This window comes from Armigeres subalbatus, chromosome 2 (genome assembly GCF_024139115.2).
Source record: "Armigeres subalbatus isolate Guangzhou_Male chromosome 2, GZ_Asu_2, whole genome shotgun sequence".
Taxonomy (NCBI): domain Eukaryota; kingdom Metazoa; phylum Arthropoda; class Insecta; order Diptera; family Culicidae; genus Armigeres; species Armigeres subalbatus.
Genome location: NC_085140.1, coordinates 192,870,564 through 192,897,761, shown reverse-complemented (window position 1 = coordinate 192,897,761; position 27,198 = coordinate 192,870,564). Strand labels below are relative to the sequence as shown.

Below are 27,198 nucleotides of genomic sequence, written 5' to 3'. Positions count from 1 at the left end.
CTAAATAAACTTGGAAAATTTTAATATTCACAAAACAAAAAAAAATCATTTTTTAATTTTTTTTTCAAAAAAAACTTGTTATTAAGAGACTTTTCTAAATGGACCTAAAATTTTAGAATATTAGGATTTTTTGATTGATTTTTCAATAACTTGTTTATTTCTGTGCAAATATAATCTCGATTATTTTGTTTGATTGATCTTAATTTGAGTGCAAATTCGTAAACTCTAAAAATATCGATAAGAATTTAAAATATCGTAATAGCTATTGTTAAAAAAAAGTGTTTTTTCAAATCCTTGTATTTCTTTCAAAAATTTTCACTTTTCGGATTAAAAAAAAATCGAAATTCAAATTAATATGAATATTTCATATCTAGACCAACATTTGAGAAGGGCGTAACAGCCAAAATGTATTCCTTCTGATTCTTTGTCCACATATATTGCTATATATGTAGATGAAGAATCAGAAGGAATAAATTTTGGATGTTACGCCCTTTTCAAATGTTGTTCTAGATATATTATGCAGCAGTGTTTCAAGAGGATCCTTTTGCTCTCAGATTGAAACAAGCATGCTTATTTTCAAGATTGTTTTAAATCCTTATTTTTTCTAATTTCAGCATGCATGATTGATGCCTGGATTCAATCCTAGATTTAAATCTTTGGAAAACTGTCTTGTCTTGTCAATAAAGAGTCCAAATAAACTGAAAATGCACATACATTATAGGTATGGTTAATATAAGTAGTGAAGTCGGAATTTGAAAGATATTTTTGATGCTTTTATTAAAATACTGTAGAAGACGAGAAATCTGTATCTATATTCCATGGTGGAATTCGAAGGATACAGAGCTCTATAGAGATGAGGAACCTGATAATACTTTGAGGGATTCGTGGCCGTGCGGATAGCGACGTCAATCGTCTAGACGCATGTGCTATGGAGTGTGGGTTCGATTTCCCCCTCGGTAAAGAGAAAACTTTTCGTGATCGAAAAATTCTCCACTGTTCCACTGGGTGTTATGTGTCCTGTCCGTTGTCTCATGCTAGGTGTTAAGTGTTCAGTCTGTACGACCTCTGGTCGAAGACGGTGTCCCTGTCTTTTAAAAACTAACAATGATATAAAATACCGTTCAAGAAGGATTAGTAGGACCATCAACATTATGGTATTTCCGGGAGAGAACGTATTAAATGTTGGTTGGCGTGACTGAACTGAACCATCATGTTGCTCGAAGTAATGTTTGTTCATCCATCCTTACACGTTCGGCTAAGACCGATAGGGTGTGTTAAAACCAATCGTCCACTGTACTGAAGCACAGCTCCCCGTGGAAGGGCTTCCGTTTTTCATTCCTTTAGCCAGAAACGAAATGTTGACAACCACCAGGCTTGTCAAAAAATACCGAAGATGTTTTTTCAATTATTTTATATATTTTGAATTTAAGCTCTGTGTGGAAGAAACTGCTATGCAAATGGCTATTTTTAGAGAAGTCGAAAAATCATAGATCCTGCCACCATCCACATGAACTGATTTAGAGACCGTTCAAAAATAACATCCTTAGTTTGAAGGGGGAAGGGGCTTGAAATATCTCAAAAAGTAGTGGACGTCATATCATCACCCTTATAGCAGTTAAGTTATAGAAGGCCCATTGCAAACGGCTGGCGTTGGTTAAAAAAAGGTCAATCACTGTACTGAAATCAAATAAGAACAGTGGATTCTTTGGTTCTTCAACTATGTTTTTCGATACTTCTTGTTATGGGTTACCGATGATAGCATTGTGATAAATGAAACTAAAGAATTATGTCAATAAAACAAAATTATTTATCATATTTATTCTATAAAAAAAAGTTTGGTATTATTGATTTTTTGGATTATCACCAATTGAGGAGTGATTTTGGATATTGTTATCGTCGATTGGGTTGTGGATTATCGATCGTTTCAGCTCCTCAAAATGCCCATAGTAAGGAGAACATTCAACAATACAGCACTATGCAGGATTGCTGGTAAACTATCTTGTATGTCTTGCGGCCTTATCTGCAATGAATAATGACTTATTGTGAAATGCAATAACTCATTTTGCACATGCAAAATTGACCTGGGTGAAAAATCCTTGACTGACACTTCAGTGAAATTGAATTACTGAATAAAGTCAAATAGATTACTAGATTGGGATTGTACAAAAAGCAGGGTTTCGACTTATCGTTTCAATGAGACCAAAGCAAGCGTTTTTTGGGCCAAGGGAAAATCTTGTTTCGTTGTTTATGTTGAGGATCATCTTTCACCCATCAATCTTTTCTCTAGAATTAGCATTGAAGATGAACGAAAATCTTGCCTATTAGATGAAAATCCTTTTTCGTTTCATTACTTCTACTTCTCACTCACTTTTCGCGAGAATTATCGCAGAACAATTACAAAATTGTATGGCCGCGCCGGGATTCGAACCCAGAATATTAACAATAATAGCTGTGGGAATGCGCTTACTTTAGCCACACCACCACGCTATCTGTATGAAAGCGATAAGTTATTTGTTCCACATAAGCTACTGCCATTTGCATTGATGATGCCACGAAAAGACTCGAATATGAAAGAAAAAGAGCAAACCAACGTTTAGCGGCAATCGAAGTGAGCGAAAAATTGTTATCACTCTCCAGACTGTTTTTCTTTCCCGAAAAGCGATTTCTCCCCGAACTTTCGTGAGGGAAAATCATGTGACCTGAGATTGAGTGAGCATTACGAACCCTGACAAAAAGCATCCAATGTTTTGGGATTAATCCTCCCATACAAAGTGGAAAAAGACAATGCATGCCTGGATTGGGATCGTTTGCGTGATTGGGAATGATCTCTCTACCATTTCTTGAATCTCAGCAGCTCCCAGAGTGTGATTTTTTGAAGACTGTTATGCAGAAACAGCAAGTGTTCAGAATTGAAGTAATTCTTAATATTTTTTTTGCTAGTTTTTCAAAATCTCTAAATAAACTTTGTTAATTTTGGAAATTTGCGTGACGTTTTGGAAATTTGGATATTTACAAAAAGTTACAAATATAGGAATTTTAGAAAATTTGGTTTTGTATTTTATTCAGGTTTCCCTGAATAAAAAAAACTATTTTGATAGTTTTGATTTAAGAAACTTTGTAAAGTTGGAATGATTAGTTTAAATATTTCTAAATAATTGCAATTAATCGTAAAAAATACACTTTTCGATTGCTCCATTTTGAAATTTTAAAAGTTTTGCTCAATACTGTTAAAATTTTTCGATCTTGTATTTTTTCTATTTTTCGGTTGCTTTTTCGGAAACTTTTGAGGTTTGAAAACAGAAAACAAAATTTCAAGTTACCATTAAAAAATTAAAAATTAAATTCTTAATTAAAAAGGCCAAAAAGCCTTGAATATTTATTATTCTGAATTTTTTAAAAGTTTTTTTTTGATTTACTAAACTCAAATGTTTTCAAAAAATTTTAACAAGTTTAACTCTTGGTATCATTTTTAAATATTCCATATATTATCAAGAAACAGCAAGGGTTCATAGCTTTTACGCTTCTTCATTCAAAAACAGTGAAATTGTTGATTTTTTTGCCAAAAAAATAAGGATTTTTTAATTTGAATTTTGATCATTTTTGTTAAAGGTTCTTAAAGTCATTCGTAATATTTTTTCTCCTATTTTTTTCAAAATCTCTAAAATTTTTCTTTGTTAATTTTGGAAATTTGTGAAATATTTTGAAAATTCAGCTATTTACAAAACGTTACAAGTAAGGTACACTGGGGGAAGTGGAAAAGGAATTAAAGAATTAATGTAAAACCAATTTAAATGATCTAAATGCATCCAATAAAAATGGGCTATCAAAAACAGTCAATTTTGCACCACCTATGTGGTTATTCATACCAATTTAGTCGCTTGGAATTTATGGACAAAGATTTTAAAAATAGGAGTTGTTTTTCCACTTAACCCAGTGAGGTGGGGTAAGTGGGAAACCCAAGTTACCTTGATCTTCAATTGTGATGAGTAGTTACATGTAACTTAAATCAAAACGGTAATTGCTCTGAGTATCTTTTGTTGAATAATTTCATTGGCTTAACGGAATAGGTCCCCAAGGAATTCTCGTAATAGCTAGTGGAGGGCTGGTTTTGCCTTCTCGAACATTAAGTGTACGTAAAATCTATAGGTTCGCCCCAAAGATGAACTTTTTAAGGTGGTTATACAACAAAGCCACAAATCGGCCATCTTGGAAACTACGTGCTTTTCCAAGTGATTTTTCAAGAGCACAAATTGAGAGAACAACAACGCCCATGTTGATGAAACATCCGAAGATCGTTTGCTTACTCATGCTGAACAATCGACTTTAATTTCAGCATTGTACGACAATTATTACGCTAGATTTGAACTTTTGATAATAAGAGTAGAAAACCGTGTGGTGAATTTGAAATTCACCACATGGCTTGATTGTATAATCACCTTAAAGGAAAAATGGGGCTTACAGGGTTATAAACTAATAAACTTAGTTTAACGAATTGAGGTGATGTCTGTGTGTGTGTGTGTGTGTTTGTACGTATGTGTGTGCACAAAACATGTACAAAATTATATCCTATTTTAAGCACTTGTCCCTCCTATTTGTTCGCTCAAAAATTGCATTCAACTGCAAAACTTGCTATAAACAGAAATGAATGTAAATTATGGAATATATTCACCTACCGGTGCTATTTTTTTCTTTCTCATATTTTTTTATATGTAAAACATGTGAAAGGCATTAGAACCGACAGGTGGATTAATCAGGCGTTTTCTTATGTACATTAGTCCAATCACCACTGAAATCACAATGATAACAAAGAAGGAACATATTAAGATTCACGGCTATCAAAATAAACCCTGGAGGGAAGGAAAAATCTGCGTGATTAGAACATTTTCCACTTTCCCTACAGTGTTTGATACCAGGGGTAAGTGTAAAATCTTTGAATTATTTGCTTTCATGGTACAAACCACTACAAATTGAATGGGATTAGTTTAATTGTATTGTAATAGTCACCTGTGTTATAAATTCACTTGAAAAAAGGACAATTAGTGCAAATAAGATTTGTTTTTATGAATGGAAAAATCAATTTCTCGCGAAACCTAAAACGACAGTTCAAGCGTTAACCATGTTAGTGTATCTATTATACACATTTTATTATAGTATTAGTGTGGGCATCAAAATATATTCTTGCGCAATGTTATGGTGTGGCAAAAACTGTAAAGTATGTACAATTCCAATTTTTCGAGTCTATTTTTACACTTACCCCCTTTTTCCACTTCCCCCAGTGTACCTTATATTTGAAAGATTTGTTTTGTATTTTGTTCAGGTTTCTCTGAATAGAAAAAAATATTTCCAGAGTTTAGATTTTAGAAATTTTAGAAAAGTTGGAATAATTAGCTTAGGCAAATTAAAATTGTCTTTTGTAATTTCTGAATCATAAATTTCGCAAAAAAAAAAACACTTTTCATTTTTTTTTGTGGAAATTTGGGTGTTTTTTTATGGTATTTGTCCGGATACTTTTTAGGTTCGAAAAAGAAAACAAAATTTCAAGTTATCATTAAAAAAGTAAATTAAATTTCTAATAACATTCAATTTTTTTTTCTTGTTAATTCTAGATTAAAAAAAAAGCCAAAAAGCCTTGTATTTAAAAATAAATCGGTTTTTATATTTAAAAAAAATCAAATTTTAAAATAAACGGATTTCTATTTATTTTTTATTTTTCAAATTAACTTTCGGTTACTTTTTCAAATATTTTATGTATAATCAAGAAACAGCAAGTGTTCATAATATTTTACGTTTCTTCATTCAATATTTTCAAAGCTTTTGTTTTTGTGAAATTCTTGATCTCAAAAAAGCTTAATATTGAATGATTCGTTGTAGACATATTCGTAATCTAGGTGAGCCAGCCCATGGCTGAGCAATTCATAAAAAAAGAAAAGGAAAAAACAGTTAAATTGTTGATTTTATGACAATCTTACCAAAAAGGGTTTTTGAATATTTTTCAATTTTGAATATTTTTGTTAAAAGTTCGCCGCAATATTTTTTCCCTAATTTTTCAAAATCTCTAAAATTTCGGCATATACTTAAATTTGTGAAACATTCTGAAAATTAAGATTTTTACAAAAAGTTACAAGTATAGGAATGGAAATTTTGTTTTGTATTTTGTTCAGGTTTCTCTAAATAAAAAAACAACTATTTTTAGAGTTCAGATTTTGGAAACTTTAGAAAAGTAGGAATGATAAGTTTAATCAATTTTAATTAATTGTAATTTCTGAATCTTCAATTTCTCAAAAACAACACACTTTAATTTTTTTTTGAAAATTTGGTAAATTTTGCTCATTTTTGTTATTTACAGACTGAAATTTTGGGAAACATTAAAAGTTGTGTTCGAGATGGCCAAAACTTTCCGTTTTTGTATTTTTTTACTCAATTTTTCGGGCGCTTTTTCGGAAACTTTTGAGGCTTGAAAAAGAAAACGGAATTTCAAGTTACCATTACAAAGTAAATTCAATTTCCAATAACATTCAATTTCATTTTTCCTTGTAAATTCTGAATAAAAAAGCCAAAGTTGAAGAAAAAATTTAACGATTCCGTAAACATATTTTGATTATTTTTTAAATAGAGTGGTTTAACAAGTTCTTTAAAAAATTTAATTTATCGTGAATTCCCACTTTTTTTTTTAAATGTTCTCATAATATCTCCAAGTTCCAAAAACGAACAAAAAATAAAATTTTGTAAGTTTTTAGCAAAACACTCAAAAACTCAAAAAAATTAAATCCATTGAAAATAAAAAAAAAACTGAAACAGATAAAGATATCTTAATCTTACCTTGAAAATTTAATTTTAATATTTGAATTAAAACAAAAACTACAAAAGTTTCCAAAATTAGTTATTTTTTTTGCAACATTTTCATTTTTGTAGATTTCGAAAAATTAGAATTACAATAGTTTGTTAACAAAAATAAGTTTGATATTAAAAATTAATAAAATCAAACAAAAAGATTTCGAAATCCTGAAATGTATTTCTGGTAAGATTTAAGCTTTTCGAAAAACAAAATTATTTAATATACGGAACATTCCGACTGATTCTTGGAAAGTTCGCAGAATTTCGGAAATATAAAAAACGGCAGTTTTTCAATTTTCTCACAAAATTTCTAGGTTTTAAACTAGGTAAATTCGATTTTTTCAAAGAATTCAAAGGAATTGTTTTGAATAAATTGGGCCTTTGTAACTTTTCGATTTTTTTTTTCGAAAACTAGAAGAAAATCATATAGTTTGGATTTCTGGGAGTTAATGAATGTACACCCAACGTTTTCCGCATTCTTGAAAATTTTTGAAAATAATTTTTTTTCCCTTAGTTTGAGAATTAAAACAAGCAGGTATTAAGTATTATACATTTTTTTAAAAAAATTCCGTATTTTTGTTGGAATTGAAAATAAAGGAATTATTCATTGTTTTGAGAAATTTTCAATATGTGAAGAAATAAAGTTGAAGGGGAGATTGTAAAATTCAAATATATGCACCAAAATCATTTATAAAAAGATTTTCCGTTCATTGTGCAACTAGGAATTAGGATTACCAAACGTATTTTGGTTGGGTAATGTCGAACTTTGAATTTTTTTTTCAAGATTTTTCGAATTCTCGACGCAGTTAATTTTGCTCTCATGGAATTGTTCTAATCATTCCTAAAGCATTTTCAATCGAATAGTTCAGTTTGATTCTTTATTACCGAGCTATGCCAAAACGAACATTTCTACTAAAACAGTAAACAGTAACTTACGTATTCCACAGATTTTCAATACTTCAATGGAATTATTTCGGTTCAAAGTGTAATGCAAATGATAATGATGACTATAAACATGATGTGACAATTTGTTTTATGAAATAAAACTACTGACATGAAAAAAAGACCATTTTCAAGCAGGTCCGGCTGGGATTCAAGTAAGATCAGCACAGTTTGGTGGTAAAACCCGACACCTCATATTGGGTTGCAAATAAAACATCATTGATATTCGGGGATTTATATTTTCCTCGTTGAATAAAAGCAGTGAGTTTTGAACTCATTAGCTTTTCGATTTGACGAGGCTTGTTTGTATTTTTTTGTTATGTTTGAAATAAAAACGAAATGTTTTACCAACGGATATGCAAAAAATAGCGAAATCGTCAATCAAGATCAAGAATATATTATTTTTCAATTATATTAACGATGGTTGTAATAAGAATACACATACGATTTTTTCTCTTATAACTTTGAGTACAAAACAAAAAAAACTGTCAATATTATTTAGTGACAATATGTTTAGTTAAGCCAAGCGATTATCAATATTTCATGACTTTTATATTTTCCTCTTACTAAAACGTGTTGCAATTGAGCACGCAATCTTAACTTTTTAAACTGTAGCTATTATCCGAATTGTGCCACCAGAAATTCAATGTGGGTTGTTAAGCAAGTAGAAAAGGCTTAAAGTGGGGTTGGATCCGTTTTCAATCTTCGTCAAGAACATACTGGACAAAATCCAAATAAAGGCCTAACTTCATTTTTTGAAAGCCAAATTTCAAATCAAAGCAAAGAATACAAATGGTCTACGCTTTGGTCTGGTTATTTTTTATTTATTTATTTTTTCAATGATGAGATCATTTAGAAATTGAATTCTTCACCTGGAGTAATCCGGTGAAATTCCTGAACGCGGCGTTGAAAGAGGTAAACAAATGACTGCTTTACAATAATATTTAATCTTGGCTAATAGCCATTCATTGGTAAGCTAACAGGCCTCTGCAAACAAAACATAAAACAAATTTGTTCTTGATCTTCCCAACATAAACAATGTGTTAATATGAAAATAATACCTACGGGTTAAATGCTGGATGAATGTGACTCAGCTCTATCATCAGTACTGCCGAATTGCATCCATCACTTTGTTCAGTAAGTGCACGACTCGTCATTCTGCGCTCGTGGATTAATAAAGTCCTACAAGTTGTCCCCATAACGATCACTCGTAGCGTTGAGATTTATTTTAACCACCATCCGAAACTTCAAAGCCAAACCCGATCGTTTTCAAACCATAATATTCAGGTTCTCCCCATCTGACGTGGAGATGATGGCCTCGAAAGTGGATTTGTAAGCAGCGCAGTAATTGTGCGGCGTTGTTTTTGCTTTGCGTCGAAAGTGGTAAAGCGCGGGGGCGGTTCCGCCGGTTGGTTGTCCAAAAGGACGGAAATTAACGCACAAAAAAATACTCGTGTCTCGAGTATCGACACGAGAGAGGCAGTGATTCGAGGTCTGGTCATTGTGCTATGTACAGCCTAATTGAGTGGTTCTTTGGAGATTGGGAAAACAGATGCCCCCTATCGAATGTCGAGAGACGTTTAATGAGACTAGCGCCATGAGTGGAGCTAGAAAATGATAATGCGACGGCTAAGACGACGGCGATTGACCAGTCGTCGTCCGTGGTCTGTGTTTCAAGATCCAAGAAAATCGATTGGTGGATTGAATGGAATCTTATTACATAACGGTGGCCACTTGTTACAGACCGTGCGTCATTCTGACTACAGTGACATCATGTACCACAGCAGGTTTAAATGAATGGATTGTAAAAGCTTTGTACTTACCAGCACGGAAGATTTCTCCACAGCCGTCACATCTGGAAGCGAACTGCGCATCGTAGCAGTTTCCGCAGTAGATCTTGTCGGCCTTAGAGCCAAACTGTTTGTCGACTAGCGAGATGCGGCACTTGTTGCACAGGAAGCATGCTTCGTGCCAGTGCTTGTCTTTGTAGGACAGGTCCTGAGAACGAGATAACGATTAGAATCTCGATTCGAATTCCATTTGAGACAAAATCTTACCTTAGAGTCGATGCCGATCGTCTTGTTGCATTCTTCGCACACGTTGGCAAACACGTTTTCGTAGCACTTGATACAGTACGGGTGCTCATCACGCAGGACGTACCGCTGTCCGGTGAGACTTTCGTCGCACTGCCAACAGCAGAAGTGACCCGAATGCCAATCCTTTGACATGGCCTTGGTGTACTCGCCACTGAAAATAAGCTGCAATGACACACGAAAAAGAAGGAGCATTTATTAGTATCTGTTCCATTCGTAAAGATTGTATCGAGGAGGTCCTCTGGAGATTGAAGTTTCCGACAATTAACAAAATATTCAAGCGTATGTACCTTGGCATTAGTCCGGGGTAACCGTGGCCTTGCATATCGGGGAGAAGAAGAACAGGTGTGTTTGTGTATGATGAATGGCCAAATGCAACTCATTAAAAGTTTCATCTTGATCGAACCAACAGTTCAAGGTTAACAAAGCGAACAAACCGCCAACGAAAATGCATCTTGATGATCGCAAATGGCGTTCATATTTCACGTGAAAACATACATTTATTGTCACGAACCTGTCACGTTCAGACTTGGTAACCTTTTTTTTCAACTAGGCCACACAAATACTCAAGCTACTCAACAACATGTGAACACATTTGGTTTCCAAAAATAGCGGACACGTTTGAACATTTTGTAACACCTCTGCTGCCAGGAGATATTCCTCCATTCAAGCAGCCAAGGCAGAATAAACACAACTTCTTCGACATTTTGGTGTGGAAACTCGGTCATTGGAGTGAGCCGAGTGCAAAAGAATTTTTCTATTCTTTTGTCAAGCTGAAGCAATATCCGGATAATTGTACTTAGCTTCACTTTTTTTTCAAGGATGTAGGATAATGTTTCAAAGTAAGATTTTTGGGAGATAAATTATGAATGGGTGATGAAGTCGAAAATGATCATTCGGAGAAAACATTTATCTGATTATGTTTATTGCATTCCAGTATCTTATTACATGCTAAGAATCTGAAAGACAAAAGATTTACGATTAGAATAAAAAACAAAATACCATACAAACTATAAAGTGAGCAGAACTATGGAACGTAGTAAATTGAGATGTCTTGCTCACTTGATAGTCTATCTTCTATCCTTCTACTAATAAAAACAGTTTCGGTTCGTTACGAACGGCAATCAAAACTTCAAACGTGACGAATGAGTCATGACGATGATGCGATGGCGACGTGTAATTGGAGCTAATTTCTGCCCCACTTAGTGTTAATACAGTGGAACTAATGATCGTGTGGGTGGTCCGACCATAGTGACAGACAACGTCGACACATACTTTACGTCCATCTTACTGAGCAAAGCGGTCCTAGATTGGTGGTATCATTTGATTCCTGAAACAGAATTTGCGTGCGTGCGTACAAACTAACCCCCACTGGCTGACAGTGATATTATGGAAGAAAACTGTCTGTTTCACATAATTCATGACTAGCCCGAGGTCACTTTTGCTTACAATAAGCCCCGCCTGTTTATGCTACTATTATCAATAGGATAATGGATCCATAAGCAATCTTCCGGATTCTTCGAAACCAGCGCGTATTTAGTTTTTGTCATAAGATAAGCAACATTTTGAAACAATCTGTAATCCGTATCCGGAGACCAGAAACTTCATGGTGCATATATTAGCTGGAAGAAGCTTCGAATTCTTTCGATGATGACAAAAATGAACATCCGGGAACGAATTCAATACGGTTGCCACAGTCGTGATTTCAACTGCGCTTTTTTGAAACTTAATTGTTGTTTATTTGAATTGAAACAATACCGCACTAGCACCACTTTAACGCGTAAAACACTTTGAAGAACGTAGCATATCTAGCCGATACTTTTACAACTAAAAAAAATATTCGAGAAAAATAAAACTGTGACAGGAAGTTTTAAACGCTTCCGTTCGCGAGCACAGCCTACTCTTCCATTCGAGAGCCTGAAACAGAATCTGAGATAAAATTGATCCCTGAGAGCCCGCTTTGGAGAATCCCTGAAAAAATTGATTATATCCTTAGCCATGGTTACAGACAGGAACAGTCTTGATGGCGTCTTGTGCATCCAGGTTTAATAATTGAGCTAAATAATGAACAAAAAAGCTCTCTTTTCGTCATCAAGGATTTTTACGCACACAGCAATGAAAAATGAACTGCCAGTCCACCAATGTAAATAAAATAGTCTGGTACCTATTTGAATCGACCATTGCAATAATATGAGAATGTATGGATAATCTTCTAAAACTTGATGTTTGTCAAAAGGGGGGGGGGGGTTGGGCTGTGCGTTTGTTGCGAAATGATACTTTGCCCCCTTAGATAATTATTGAGGGTTCAAAAAGTGCCTCGTCCCCCAAAGTTGGCGCCTATGACAACCAGTGATAACTTTGTTCTTACAATAACAGATTTTTTTTTAGTAATTTTAGTTATTTTCATATCCTTTTATGTAACACATCAAGTTATATTTTTGTTCAATTGAAGCCATATTTACGGTGCATGTTTTCTAACAAACTCCTTTATAAAAATGCTGCAACAGAGTAACAAGTTCTGATATAAATCTGTTACCATCTTACTGGTCGGAATTGGTTTGCATCTGACGGCTTAATTTCAAGTTTATCAATCACTTCAAGGCGTACAACTTATCTGGCAATTATAAATATTTTCTCATGACATAAGACTTTAGCTTATTCATAAACAAGTTGTTTGGATCGACAGAGAAATTCAGTGTATTGCCTTAAAGCTTCACCTTGATACACTTAAATTAATTGGCATGTTATTTAGATTTCCTTTGTTTTTATATCTTATAGAGACGAATACTTTGTAGAACATTTTGAGCAATTTAGACATTACTTTAGATGTGATAAGATTGATAATTTATCAACTCAAGTCAACAGATTAGTTAGAGTTGATTATAACATCCGGAATGATAACATACCATCTGATTTAATTTCGATGAACTTTCCCTCCAAGTATTTTAAATTGCAGAGGCTCCGTAGTTTTTTTACTTTATTAAACTCATATGGAAATTCAAATAGTAAAAGAACCATATTATAAATAGACCTCATTTCATCCGATCGAATTGATATAAATTCATTAATCCCGAGGTGGATTTTTGAAAAGCGACTTGAACAATATTGATTGGCAAAGATTCATTGCTTATATTAGCTATTGATTAAATTACCAATGTATTCTATCGAAGCTTATCACTTATCATGCCAGACCTCAAAAACTACCGCGGGATTGCCATTTTATCCCGTATCCCTAAGTTATTTAAACCCATTATTAATGACAAAATATTTTCTCAAATCAAATGTTTAATAACTTGCAATCAACATGTTTTTTTCAAAGGACGATTAACAGCCACTAATTTAATGAAATTTGTTTCATTATCCATTAATGCCATGGACAGAGTGCATTATGTTGAAACATTATAAACGGACTTTAGCAAGGCATTTGATAGAGTTGATATTGCTCTTTTACTTTTTAAATTAGATAGATTTGTTTTCAATCCAAAATTACTAAAATGGATCCAGTCATACCTGTCCGGTAGAACACAGAGAGTGAGATTTCAGAATAGTGTTTCCACAAAACTAATCGAAGTTACATCCGGGGTCCCTCAAGGTCCTAATTTTGGTCCTTTATTATTTATTTGACACGTTGAGTCGTCTCACTTCTCACTTCTCACTGTGAAAGGTGGGAAGAGCGAAGTAAGAAAAGATACGCTACTTTTCTCACTTCTCATTTTTAACTTCTCATTTCTCACTTTTCGCAGTGAGAAGGGAGAAATGAAAATTGAAAAGTGAGACGTCAAATGACATATTCGGCCGTATGACTTCTTCGGCCAAATGATCTATTCGGCTTTATGACCCTTTCGACCAAACGACTTTCGGCCTAATGGTCTGTTCGGTCAAAAATGGTAAATTCGGCCAAATAACTTTTGGCCTTCGGCCAAATGGAATTCGGTCCAGTGAAACAACTATGATTTGCCTTTAGATGACCCACCCATTCCACCTTGTAGACGGAGTCTGTAGTCAATGATTTTTTTTTTCAAACGCCACTTAACCTTAAGCTGGTTCCGAAGCTGATGACATGAATCTCCAAACTCCAGAGTGCCCATAGATTAGGAAAATTAAGCGAATTCTAATGTGGAGGATCTACTTAACAATCTCACTGCTATGAGCTTCGTGTGAAGGTGAGATTTCTAAATGCCAAACGCAACGAAGTTGCATCTCTGCAAAAAAACGAATTCGGACCTCATAAAAAGCAAAAATATGTTTGAACTTCAGTATCGATACGGGGCCCTCCTTAGCCGTGAGGTAAGACGTGCGGATACAAAGCAAGATCATGCTGAGGGTGGCTGGGTTCGATTCCCGGTGCCGGTCTAGGCAATTTTCGGATTGGGAATTGTCTCGACTTCCCTGGGCATAAAAGTATCATCGTGTTAGCTTCATGATATACGAATGCAAAAATGGTAACTTGGCTTAGAAACCTCGCAGTTAATAACTATGGAAGGGCTTAATGAACACTAAGCTGCGAGGCGACTCTGTCCCAGTGTGGGGATGTAATGCCAATAATAATAAGAAGAAGAAGTAGACCCGGCTTATAGGGGAAAGCATAAATCATAAATCCGTATTTTTTGAATGAGTGTTTGTGATATTGTCCGGTGTTGCACTAACACAATCACAATTTTACGAAGGACGGAAAGAAACATACGACATGACATACCGCCGGCGGTGAATCATTCGGAAAGCTTTTTTTCTTCGCCCAATTTTCCTTGAGCCTTAACACAACCAAATTGAGTTTGTAGCCTTGACATCAGCACTACATTACTCTTGTAGGCAGCTAGGAAAAGCATCCGGAAACAGCCGTCTACGAAAATCATTCTTGGGGCTCAACGACGTTCTCCCCCTCCAAAAACAGAGTAGTACAGAGAAGTCCACAGGTAACTGCTGACAGTGGCCATACAAATAATCTCACACACACCTCACTTGGAACTGGAGAACATGAGTGTACACCGTTTTGATAATTTTGCTGGGATTTTCAACTAGATCAAGAAACCCAGAAAGAATCTTACTTCTCCCAAAAGCAACATCCTGCTTTAGGAAAAGTTTAGTTTTCTCTGCGGTCTTTTCACCGTTCACCAACTGGCCAGAGTCAAGAACATCCTCAGTAGGAACAAGCACTGGCGGCGCCAACCATTGATATTTGATGGGGCACCATTTGGTACAAGATTGCTGACTTTGGGAAAAATAGCGTGTATGCAACGAGTGGTACCCGACCTCTGACTTCGTCAATGGAATCAAGTCTGTATCTGAAACATCTGCCACGGCCCTTCTGGATGTCAAAAAAGCCTTCGACAACGTCTGACACGAGGGTCTGGTGTACAAGCTATAAAGGTACAATCTTCCAAACCGTGTGGTGAAAATTATCCACAACTATCTGTCGGTGATGACATTCCGCGTCTCTATCAGCGAATATACTTTTGATGCGCACGCCCTTTAGGTCTGTCTGATTTGGTTGTAGCAACCCCTATGTAACTTGATTTGATGCGACCAAATATGAGTCACAGAAACTCCTATATGGCAAGTGTGCTTCTGGGGGCGACGTCTTCAAGGCGCCTCCCCAAGGCAGTATTTTCCTGCCCAAATTGATTATTCTGTTCGCCTCTGACATATATGACAAAGGTAGAGTGATCAGAGCTCTTATATCGAAGCTCCATATGCACAGCACATGTTTCGAAATGAACAAATTGATATGAAATTTGCGAAAAAGAATCCACGTGTCTTGGAGGGACTCGAACCCTCAACCTCCTACTCTCTAGATAGGCGTGATAACCCTTACACAGCAAGACCACTTATAGGTCACGTTTGCGGAAAAGCCATTAGAGTCCGAGTATATCCGAGTACTCTGATGACAAACGTGACCTTTAAGTGGTCTTGTTGTATATTGCATATGCACAGCCCAGATATTTAACAAAAAAAAAGAGACCTGGATGTTCAACACATATAATATTTCACTAGCTGGAGGATCTGTTTTAACGTGGCAAAGAATCAGAACATCCTTTTTCCCATTTCAGATCTTGTAGACTTGTACCGGTAGCAGATTGTAAAATCGTCAAAAACGACATACCAATTGAATGGGGCCAAATGAGGCTGATTTCCTCGGTCTAGCACAAGGAAGTCACAATCAGACAGAGAAAGATTTAAAGAAATTTTGTTTTCTTTAATTACTTTTACTGAAACTGTTGTATCCACATATCAGCATAGAATTGACCCCGTTCCGTAAGAATAAGCTTGCTCAATATTTCACAGATCATCCTTCAGGTCAAGATGAATACACTACTGACACAATCCACGCACTTCTACACCAAGGGACCAAAATTTCAAACTAAAAATTAGGATCCAATATCTGTAGGACAGGAAAACATACATATTGAATTACAAGAAAAACATTTCTTCCACTGAAAAATGTTTTCGGAACATTGTTTAATAGTCAATCAAAGTAGCAGACTTTTAGTTTAAAACCCAGATTAATCCACCTAGCAGTGATGATGCCTTTCTCGTGCATTATAAAATATATTGAAAAAACCACATTAGAAAGGTCAAAAAAGCTCTTTGGGGGAATAGATCACATTTTTCGATCATTTTTAATATTTTTGCCTTGCCACCATTCAAAAAAATTGTTCTTTGAATTTTCAAGGGGACCCTTCGGAAAAACAATGTTTTTTCAATAATTCCGAAAAGCAATGATCGGGCCCATTTCCAATAGCAAACAATTCCCCGTCGAATGCAACTTGTTGCGAGTAAATCGGATAATTCTAAGTTCTAAAAAGTGTGCCTACAAAATTTGTACACATACACACACATACACAAAAAAACAGACGTCACCTCAGTTTGTCGAGCTGAGTCGATCGGTATATAACACTATGGGTCTCCGGGCCTTCTATCAAGTTTTTTTTTGCAATCATATAGCCTTTCGGTACAACTTTGTTGTACGAGAAAGGAAAAAATGCATATGTTACAAATATGCGATCGTGCGGTAGTACAATGATTAGCGATAGTAAATACAATGATTAGCGCAACGGCGCGTTTTGAAAAATACATATGGATTAAAATTCGATATGTTTCCAACTTTCCTGATTCCCACGTAGTGTTTTTTCACCAATGTAATATTAAAGTTCAATAATACTACATAGTTGTATGTCATACATTGATTTTGCATCCCTTTGTGTAATAATTGTACAAGTACATTTGTGAAAATGAAACCAACAATTCACATAAATATAAATGAAAAAAAGCCGCATAATATGGAAATAAGGAGGTGTATGAAAACGAACGTTATGTTCAAATCACCCATATGCCCAAACTACACCATCATTCCACCCAAACCAGCCAAACCACCCAAACCAAAAAGCAGTTAGCCTTAATGACACGCCTCTTCTTTCCTTCCAAAGCATGAAACAAAATGGCAGCAAACGTAACGAGCGCACGAGAAAGCATGTACGCTCATGTACGTAGGTATGCGATTTTTATTTCCAACGACGAAACTTTTACAGCTGTGTTGAGGCGAAGTCATCGGCTTCGGGTCTCTAGCGCGTGTGTGTTCGTCCATTAGTTTTCGTGTTCCACATTTGAAGCTTTGGAAAACTTTGCTTGAGAGGTTAGCATCATCAATAAAGCACGAAAGAAGCAACACAAACATTCATGCTGTCAGTTATATACACGGTGCGAAATTTATTCACCGCATGCAGAAATGCTACACCCTTAATTTGTTTTACTCAATATTGTGCGGTTACTTGCTAAGTTTTTTTTAAACTTTATTAAGGCTGTGAACCATTCCACCGATTCGTTTAACTTTTAGTTAAAATTTGACAGTTCGATGGTTATTTCGCCTTGGTTAAAAATAACCCTGCTCCGGAGCATGGTTAGATTTGACAGTTCGATAGTTAAACTTTGTTCGCGAGAAAATTGGCGCCAAATACATTTCGTTCCGAATAACTATCAATCTGTCAAAACTCAAATGGGTCGGCTTCGGAGTAAAATTTTAAAAAATGGGAAAATAACCATCGAAATGTCAAATTTTAACTAAAAGTTAAACGAATCGGTGGAATGGTTCACAGCCTAAGTGTTATTTTAATCTCCAGATTATGTTCAACACCGTACTTGCTAAATGGACACGGTCGGTTAAAGTAGCTGTTCCTTAAATAGTTCGTTAAAGTAGTCGCTAGATTATTCGCTGTTGGTTTGAGCGAGACAGAGTATATGTCAAAAAAAAAAATTAACCAGCAATCTGCGGTGTATTGTTCGAAATGAACGTTTATCAGCAATGGACTTTCTGCTGTACTATAGATCTCGCATAATTTATCAAAAGGACCTAAGTAACATTTTTTTCATGAATTAATTTGAGTACTGCAATCAACAGAACAACATGAAAGCTATTGCGATTCTTTTCTAAAATTAGCATACTGGCTCACCAGTTACGCGCCGGGTCCCATGCGCCGAGTTGTGCGCCATGCAAAAAGTAAATAAACCAATGTCAAATAGATGTGAGCTTTCGGTAAGCTTTTCCACATTCGCTTGTAAGGTATGTAGCATATTGGCGTCCCTTTACGAAAAGATATTTTTAAGTGAAATTGTTCGAGGTTTAGTAGTTTTTTGCTTTTCTTTCGCCTGTGTTGCGTTCGGTATATTGTTTAAGTGGATATTAGTAGTGCAATTATGTTTAATTTGTGATGTAATATTCTACACTTAAATTGAGTAAAGTACCATAATATGACACAATACCTTAGCGGCGCACAACTAAGCGAGGCAGAGGTGAATGAGCAAAATGCTATAATATCTCGAGAATCACAATATTGATTGCAGTATTCAAATTAATTCATGAAAAAAAATGTTACTTACGTCCTTTTGAAAAGTTAAGCGAGAATTCATGAAAAAATGTTACTTAGGTCCTTTGAAAAGTTATGCGGGAAATGTACTAAAATGCGTAAAGCCAAAATAGAACTTTTGGGAACTTGCAAGTGTTCTGATTGTTAAAGTTGACTTTTTGTAAATTTATTGGTCAATATTCAAGAAGTGCAGTTAAAAGAAAAGTGCATACTTAGTTTTTTCAAATTTGATTCAGACTATCTTTTGAAAAGGGTCAAACTTGTTTTACTGATTTTTTCAAATGGATATAATCGAAAAACGACCCTTCCTACAAAAAAGTGTTGTATGGGTGACTATCGCAAAATCAGTCAAACTTTCTAATAAAACTTTTTGAAAAACTCAAAATTGAACCCTACACTAAAAAAAATCGATTTAAAAAATTAAAAGTCGATTTGCAAAAAACGCCCTTTTCGATTTGGACGAAATTTTGTCTCAAGATAGGTGATTATGTTCCCTACCAACCGTCCATACATCGCAAGCTGGGCACTTTGAAGGGAAAAAAAATTTTCTAACAAAAACTTTTTCTTGACGGAATTGATTTAACATATGTATACATAATATACTCATATTAAGTATTCCTGTACAGTCAGGCAGAGTACAATGTTTTGGTCGTAACTGGTCGCAACTAAAGAAGCTAATAATGGAATATAATATTTTTTTGAAGATATAAACCCCTTCTTAATATAACTCTTAATTTAAAAACAAACTATATTTAGTGACTAAATTAGACAATGTATCATAAAAATAGATTTGTTTGGGGTTCTATAACGATGGCTTTCATTGGTTTAATTTCAGATGAAAATACACTGAAAATAATTCCGACAAGAAAAAAACGTTTTTGTTAGAAAAACTTTTTTTCCTTAAGAGTGCCCAGCTTGCGATGTATGGACGGTTGGTAGGGAACATCATCACTTATCTTGAGACAGAATTTCATTTAAATAAAAAGGGCTTTTTTCGCAAATCGACTTTAAAATTTTTAAACTGATTTTTTTCATTGTAGGGCTCAATTTGGATTGTTTCCGATATTTTCACTAGAAAGTTTGACTGATTTTGCAATGGTCACCCATACAACACTTTTTGGGGATGCGTCGTTTTTCTATTATATCCATTTGAAAATATTAGCAAAAAAATTTCAGCTCTTTTCAAAGGATAGTCTAGATTAAATTTGGAAAAACATTTTTGTTTTCATTTCGGATCATCTGGTGATTTTTCATTTCTCATTTTTCATTTCTTACTTCTTACTTTTCACTCCTCACTTTGCACTTCTCACGTCTCACTTTTCACTTCTCACTGCTCACATCGGCCCATAGGGGAAAGAAATGGCAGAAATGACGCTTAACTTTTAAAAAGAACATATGTCACCTTTTATTCATGAATTAATTTGTGTACTGCAATCAAAAGCTATCATATTGGTCTGTTGATCGCAATATTAAAATTCATTCATGAAAATATGTTTCTTAGGTCATTCTTAATCTTAATCTTAGGAAATCTTAAAATAGGTACTTTTTAACTCATTAATGGGTTTCTATGTTTCTTTGTGAAGTTTTTTCTTCCGTGTAAGCTGTGTATTCTATGCTGTCAGTGTGCCGGTTTCGAATAAATTGTGTCTTGGGAGAACATAACCTAGAAAATCGATAGCTTATTTGTTACGAAATAATGATGTCTCATAACTCTTTGAATATTTACTATTTTTTGAGAAGTGCCATCATTATGAAACTCAATAGTGAACAAGAAGAAAACATTCCCCATCGAATGCAACTTGTTGTAGCAAAATCGATTCAGGTTTAGTACTAGAAAAATTGGCTAATGTTTCAATGTGCACACACATACGCACACACACACACACGGACACACACACGGACAGACAGACATTTGCTCAGTTTGTCGAGCTGAATCGAATGGTATATAATACTATGGGTCTACAAGCGCTCTATAAAAAGTACGTTTTGGGAGTGAAATGAAAGCCTTTCTGGTACAACTTTGTTGTACGAGAAAGGCAAAAAAAGACTCCCTAATCATTTTTTTTTACAAATGTGCTCTATCGCACCTATTTGGGTGAAAATGTATTGATGAATACGTAATTAAATACAGTTTTAAATGATCTTTTTGTGTGCACATTGTATTGCTTCGAAAATTTTAGTTTACATGAAATATTTGTACTTTAAAAACAGTGACATTGAAATGGTGTCGCGTTACGAAAATAGTCGTATAATTGATACTAGACAAAAGGTACAAACATTGGAAAAGTAATATTTCGGATTCTCTTAGTACTCGTCAAGAGCTTTCTTTTCGTGTATTAAGATCCAAAATCGGACCATTTTCCATAAAGTTACACTAGGTACAAAAATATGGTGTCGCGTTACGCGAATTGAATGTGCTTCTGTAATAAGGGATAAAATGCTTTCGGTTTATTGATACAGTATCACAATGGTTTCTTTCAAGTAATTTAGGGCTTGTACATGAATAGCGTAACAAAAATTTAGGGCTTGTACATGAATAGCGTAACAAAATTGGGGGTGTAACGGGGTGTGTCATTTGGTAACTCTCCATACTACAAAAAATAGGTTACCATACAAAAATGTTACGGAGTGGTGGGAAATTACAAATGTTTGGTGTTTGGTGACCCCTTTGGGGTCGTCCGTTAATAAGTCACGTGAAACTGAGTTTTTTTTTTCGAATAAATTGTGAGGCTTTTTTAATCCTCTCACTTTTCCACGCAATATGCCACTCATATGAATAAACGTAACTAACAGTTTGCTGACGAACACGTTTTCCTTCTACCATGTCACGAACCGTCAAACTTGTTTGTGGATGCCAAGTATGATTATATTTTTTTCAATGGTTCGTTTATTTGAAAGGCTCATCTGACGTGAAGCGTTACGGAGCCGCAGTTATGTTTTTTAATACAAGTTTTATCTTGATTTTTAAATATATTTTTAGCTTTGAGGAACCGAAAGACCAAGGACGGAAATCTTCGTTTTACTATCAGTTGCATCGATGCTCAGTAGGCAGCTTCGTCATTGATTCGTGTTTGTTTTGATCAGACGCTCGGCAATGCAGGCACGAACATCTCGCAGCATGCTGTCAAACTTCCATACCAAATTTACCGCCCGATCCTCAATAGCCGATTGATAATCGAGCGTAAAAAATGAATATATATCAGGGCTGAAATGAATATTTTGAATTGCGGTTGATTTGCACCGATAAATGTTGATTATTTTTCTTTATATACTAAACAGAAGCATATATTTTAGGAATCTGACTTCAAAATGTTGAATCCATGCACCGCAGTATGAAATGATATTCATATTTTGAGATTTCAAATTGAATATCAATGTGCCAAGCTGAAGATTCATTTTGACACCGCACAAAAGAACGCTGACACCGAGAGTCGTCGCTTGCTGCTGTTCGTGCACATGCCGTCCTATTCATTCGCACATTCAAATTCGGGAAGGACTAGCAACTTGATTGTGTGTTGGATGTCAGCTGTTTGAGTGTAGTTGAAATGACTTTTTCTGTCCCTGCGAAAGACTCGTGTGTGTCTTTTCTTTATTGAATTTGATGATTTTTAATATTTTAGTTAATTTTCCTTTCGTTCGCTCTTACTAGCTCGGAATTTTTTATTCTTTGACCAAGATCGTCACAGCCGAGTACGTCAGCACTCAAAGAAGATGCGTCAATTTAGTCGATATTTCATCTTAAGAACTTAACAGAGATTTTCACAATCAATATCGGTGAAATAATTTAAGAGTGTTGGTCACCGGTAGTCGAAAATATAATAAATTGCGTCAGGCAAAAAACTTCACCAAACCAATGCAAGAATAAGGGCCTAACGAAAAAGGTTAACAGAGAGTTGCTGAGTGAAAAAAAAAAAATTTCCATTTTATGTTAATCGAGATGAACCAGCATTGGGCTGGTTCGTTAATAAAGACATATTATATCAGGCATCCTAATGAATTTCGCTTTGACCTGAATGAATATACAATAATAAGACAATTAATTTACACCAGGATATAAACACTATTTTCAAAATTGAGTATTTATTTTCTGAGTAGTGTAAAGCGTAAAGCGTAAAGATTGAAAATGTAGTTAAAAGTAGTGCACTCAGGGCACGACGCATACGTTCTTGTGATAAACATTGGTTGAGACATGAGACGTATTCCAATCTTTACGGAAATAAATGAAAAGTTGAAAACAGACAAAGTTCCAGTAGAAACGTAGAATAAAAAAACGACAGAAATATTCCTCTTCAACATTGCTGAGCTTCTTGGGCCATCATCACCTTTCAAAATGGTTAACGTAGAAAAAAGGCAATATAGAACTTTTCAGTGTGAAAAAACTCACTTCTAGGGGGATCGATCGTCTGACCACGTACTTAAACACCGAGCCGGGTCATACCTGGGTGTGACTAATATAGGAAAACCCATTACCATTTAATTTGTTTCTAAACCTGAATATGTGATACGAATGGAATTGGTTCAGTTCTATATTTGTGCCGGTTAGTCCCTTAAACTTTAATAACTGAAACTCCAGATCGTATCCACCAACTTGAACTACATTCAACGAGAGATAATGTGATAATATTCTGTGTCGAATATAACATGTCGCATCGAAATCGGCTGATATTACGTATTCTATCAACGATAAACACGTTTGCGTAACGCGACACCATTTGCAGGAGACTGTTTGTCGATCAGCGTAACGCGGCGGTGTTCATATCAATTCAGTTATTTTCATTATAATTTCCGTTTTTTCCTGCGATTTTAATTCACAGCCTCATTTCTGTTGATGTATACGAGAAATGCTTAGAATAAATCGAGACTCCAAACCGTATACCAGAGCTGAAAAACGCAATTGCATTTCAAAATGCGAAAAAGTGCAATTCAGCGATGGTGTCGCGTTACGAAATGCAGCGCGCTATATTTATCATATTCAAAGCGAAAAATATCAAAATGAATATTCTATCAGAAAGGAAATTTAGTGAGGATTATTTTACACCTGTTTAATCATATGTCCCCGAGGCTAATTTTCGAAAGCAGACCTAATTTCTCGTTGAAAGTCGGCTCCTCATGGTGTCGCGTTACGCTGGAATGTGTCAGGTGCTTTAATCTGCCAAATTTATGGAAGAGAAGAAGGCGGGAGTGAAAAGATCATTTTCAGTGCAAAAAGAAAACAAAATCGCTAGTTCTTCCCTACTAGAATCAAAGATGACTGAATCGTGAAATTGACAGATTGGAACACCCATCTTTCTTCCAGTCATCGATTATAGTATGCCAGTCTGGGAAAGCTGCACAAAATCACATTCCCTAAAACTTCAGCGTTTGAAATAAATTCCTCCGGATTACTTGGGACTGTCTGTCCGCGGAGAAGGCGGAATACCAAGGTCCAGGAGGTCGCTTTGATGAGTCGCTGGCAAAGTTCGGGGTTCTTTGCCGAACATCTGAATACCAGGTTCCGCCGATTGCGACACGGCCTAAAATTCACTAATATGTCTACATTAATGCTAACTTTAAAAACTTAAATGTCAGTTGAGTCAACTGTAAAACAGAATTTGTTAATTGAGTTGATGTAACCCAACCAATCAGCGAATCACAACTTTAATTTTGGAAAGATCCAAAGATCCTTCTAATTAATATTCATTTTCTCGAAGTTGTTTTAAGCGTTCTAACCTTTCCACCCGATATGCCGCAAACAGTTTGGAAGGAGAGCCTATCTCGGCCAGAACAGCATAAAAAAATATTATATGGACTTGATTGATGTAAGACATAAAAGAACAGGCAACAATATGTATCAAAAATTTGCACCGAAATATCATTTAAATATCAATGATATGATATTGATGACTTCTTAAAAATAGTATAACTTGATTGCCTCATTGTGCAAAATATTGATATTATCGTCTGATTTATTATCTCGATTATCAATCCTGTCCATGTCTCATTTTGCTATCTTATCAAGATTTGATATTATTAAGCTATTTTCGTCTGCTTATCCCGGCGCTCCGTTCTGTTTTGTCCGGATTTGGCTTACTGCCATCATGACGAAAAAACAATATGCATATGCTGTCCAAGAACAAAAACCCTTTCAATACGACAGAGCTTCGCCCAATTGGAAAGTATTGAGCTGATGCACGGGGACTAAAATCGTATTTTGAGCGCGTTTATTTTAATAGCACCTTTATTATGTGGCTTAGCGTAATGGCATCTCCGATACATTTTATCAGTAAGTCGATGCACTTCTTTGAAGGTATTCAGCCTTATGGTCAAGCCCGTTAAAAGTGTAATGAAAAAAATATTTTTACCACTTTACAACATGCAAGGTACATGTCTTCGCGAGAGTTGTAGCAAAAGTTCTCCTGAAAAACTCTGGCGAAGACACCAAGTTTGTAATTTCGTTACTTTTGGAGATTTATTGCTTCTATGCCAACAAGCTTTGAGCATGTTATGGAGACGCATGGTGCATTGGTTCATCAACTTCTTGTGATGGGAGATTGATTTCTGCTTTGCCTAGTAGGAAATGGTTTTTGATGAAACATTCCTTACATTCGCTTACAACTCTACAGTACAAGGTGTTAATTTAAAGTTCATTACTTGTACTTTGGTATGCGAATGAGATTGACTGCCACAATTTGCTCGTTGTCAAGGTGCGGTAAAATCAAATATGACTAAAAAAATGCAATAAAACTGTTATACTGTATATACAGTGGCGTAGCCACGGGGGTGGTTTTGGGTATAAAACCCCCCCAAAGACAAAATTTTTGGAAGAAAATTTTTTTTTTGAAAAGAAATATTCAGAAAACTCCCCCAGACCAATTTTCTGGCTACGCCACTGTGTATATATATATATATATATATATTTTTTTTCAAGTTTTAAAGCCGCAGTAGCCACCAAACGGCTTATTTCAATATTATCTAAAACTTTTTAGAACTTGCGAAAATTTAGAAATGAAAATGAAAAGATATCATGAAAAATAGTAGTTTGTGCAACAAGTTGCAAAAAGATGATTTTTTCAGCACGAGTTGTACGTTTATCCAACGAGGCTTGCCGAGTAGGATAAATACTACAAGGTAACAACAAGCTGCCCTTTTGAAAATGTGATACCGCCGATCGAAGTAATCGATTGTCATTTTCACCCAATCAGCAACCGGTACGATTTTGACAGAAAATCGGTACGATTTTAAATGACTAATTGGCACATCCTATCCTAGGGTTGCATAAAATCCATTATACCACTCATTTGGGTGCTATTATAATGAAAACCCAACATCAGAACAGTAGTTACATGAATACATTTTGCTGATCAAACTTGGGTAAGTGTTCGAATAGTGCATTATCTACGTGGCGTAATACATGAAATAGTTTGATGGTCATGACACTCATGACATCAGAATTTTCAAAAGGCAAGTTCATTTATCACTTCAAGACTTAGTCGGGCTATGGAATAATGTGGCACGATAACATGGAATGTGATTGTTTTCTGCAGCTACATGACTTATTGGTAAAAATGATCATGTGGAGTAAATCAGTTGAACCGCTTTGCTACAAATTTACCATATTTAAGCCCATTTTTCGTTGCAAAACTCGATTTTTTCAGCTCTCGTAGTATTTATCCAACTCGGAAAGCCTCGTTGGATAAACGTACAACTCGTGCTGAAAAAATCATCTTTTTGTAACTAGTGGCACAAACTACTGTTAAGGGGCTGTTAGCATGGAACGTAAAAATTCTCCAAAAGTAACGAAATTACGAACTTGGTGTCTTCGACAAAGTTTTTCAGGAGAACTTTTGCTACAACTTTTATGAAGAATCAAACTTTATATGCTATGAAGTTGGAAAAATAATTTTTCATCTCACTTTTAGGGGGATTAATCAGTAAGCTGAATATCTCCAAAGAAGTGCACCAACTTACTGATAAAATGTCTCGAAGACACCATTACGTTAAATTGCATAACTTTTGCATTACTTTTCACTCTAGTGGGCTTGGGTTCCATTCCAGTCAGTAAGGTAATAGCAAAAAGTGAAACCGCAGGTCTCGGTCCAGGTGTGGGAGTCGTCTCTCTAGTGTTTTGGTAGTTGACACTCATGAGGAAAACGGGCGACGGAAAATAAACGCAGTTCAAAAAATTAGACGTGAATAAAATATGAAAGAAAACTATGAGCTAACAGAGATTCAATGCAAACTGGGATTTGCAGCAATTTGCATAAGGTAAAAAGAAAGCTGGTCTAAATATATTTCCTGTAAATGCGGAACATTCTGTATTCATTGAGCTAAAAAATAAGATGTTTGATAAAATTTTAACCGACTCAGACACATTCTTGTTTGACTTAAATTAATCGGAACGCATCTCAATTTTCTGTGAAAGCTACAGATAACAAGAATTATGACATAGAATTTTTTTTGATAGGAATGATCAAGCAGTACATGTAAACACT

The 27,198-nt window shown here is 35.2% G+C and overlaps 1 protein-coding gene across 9 annotated transcripts in view; it reads right to left on the bottom strand.

Moving 5' to 3' along the window:
* Nucleotides 1-27,198, bottom strand: part of LOC134211429 (four and a half LIM domains protein 2-like) — a 589,158-nt gene that overhangs the window by 73,252 nt on the left and 488,708 nt on the right. For 8 of the 9 annotated variants that reach the window (XM_062688275.1, XM_062688274.1, XM_062688273.1 and 5 more), the window contains 2 exons: nucleotides 9,834-10,034; nucleotides 9,600-9,774 (listed from right to left, as the gene is read on the bottom strand). In XM_062688275.1, the coding sequence (XP_062544259.1) occupies nucleotides 9,600-9,774; nucleotides 9,834-10,034 (376 nt within the window). The remainder of the gene's footprint in view (nucleotides 1-9,599; nucleotides 9,775-9,833; nucleotides 10,035-27,198) is intronic. The other variant, XM_062688281.1, reaches the window with a different exon arrangement.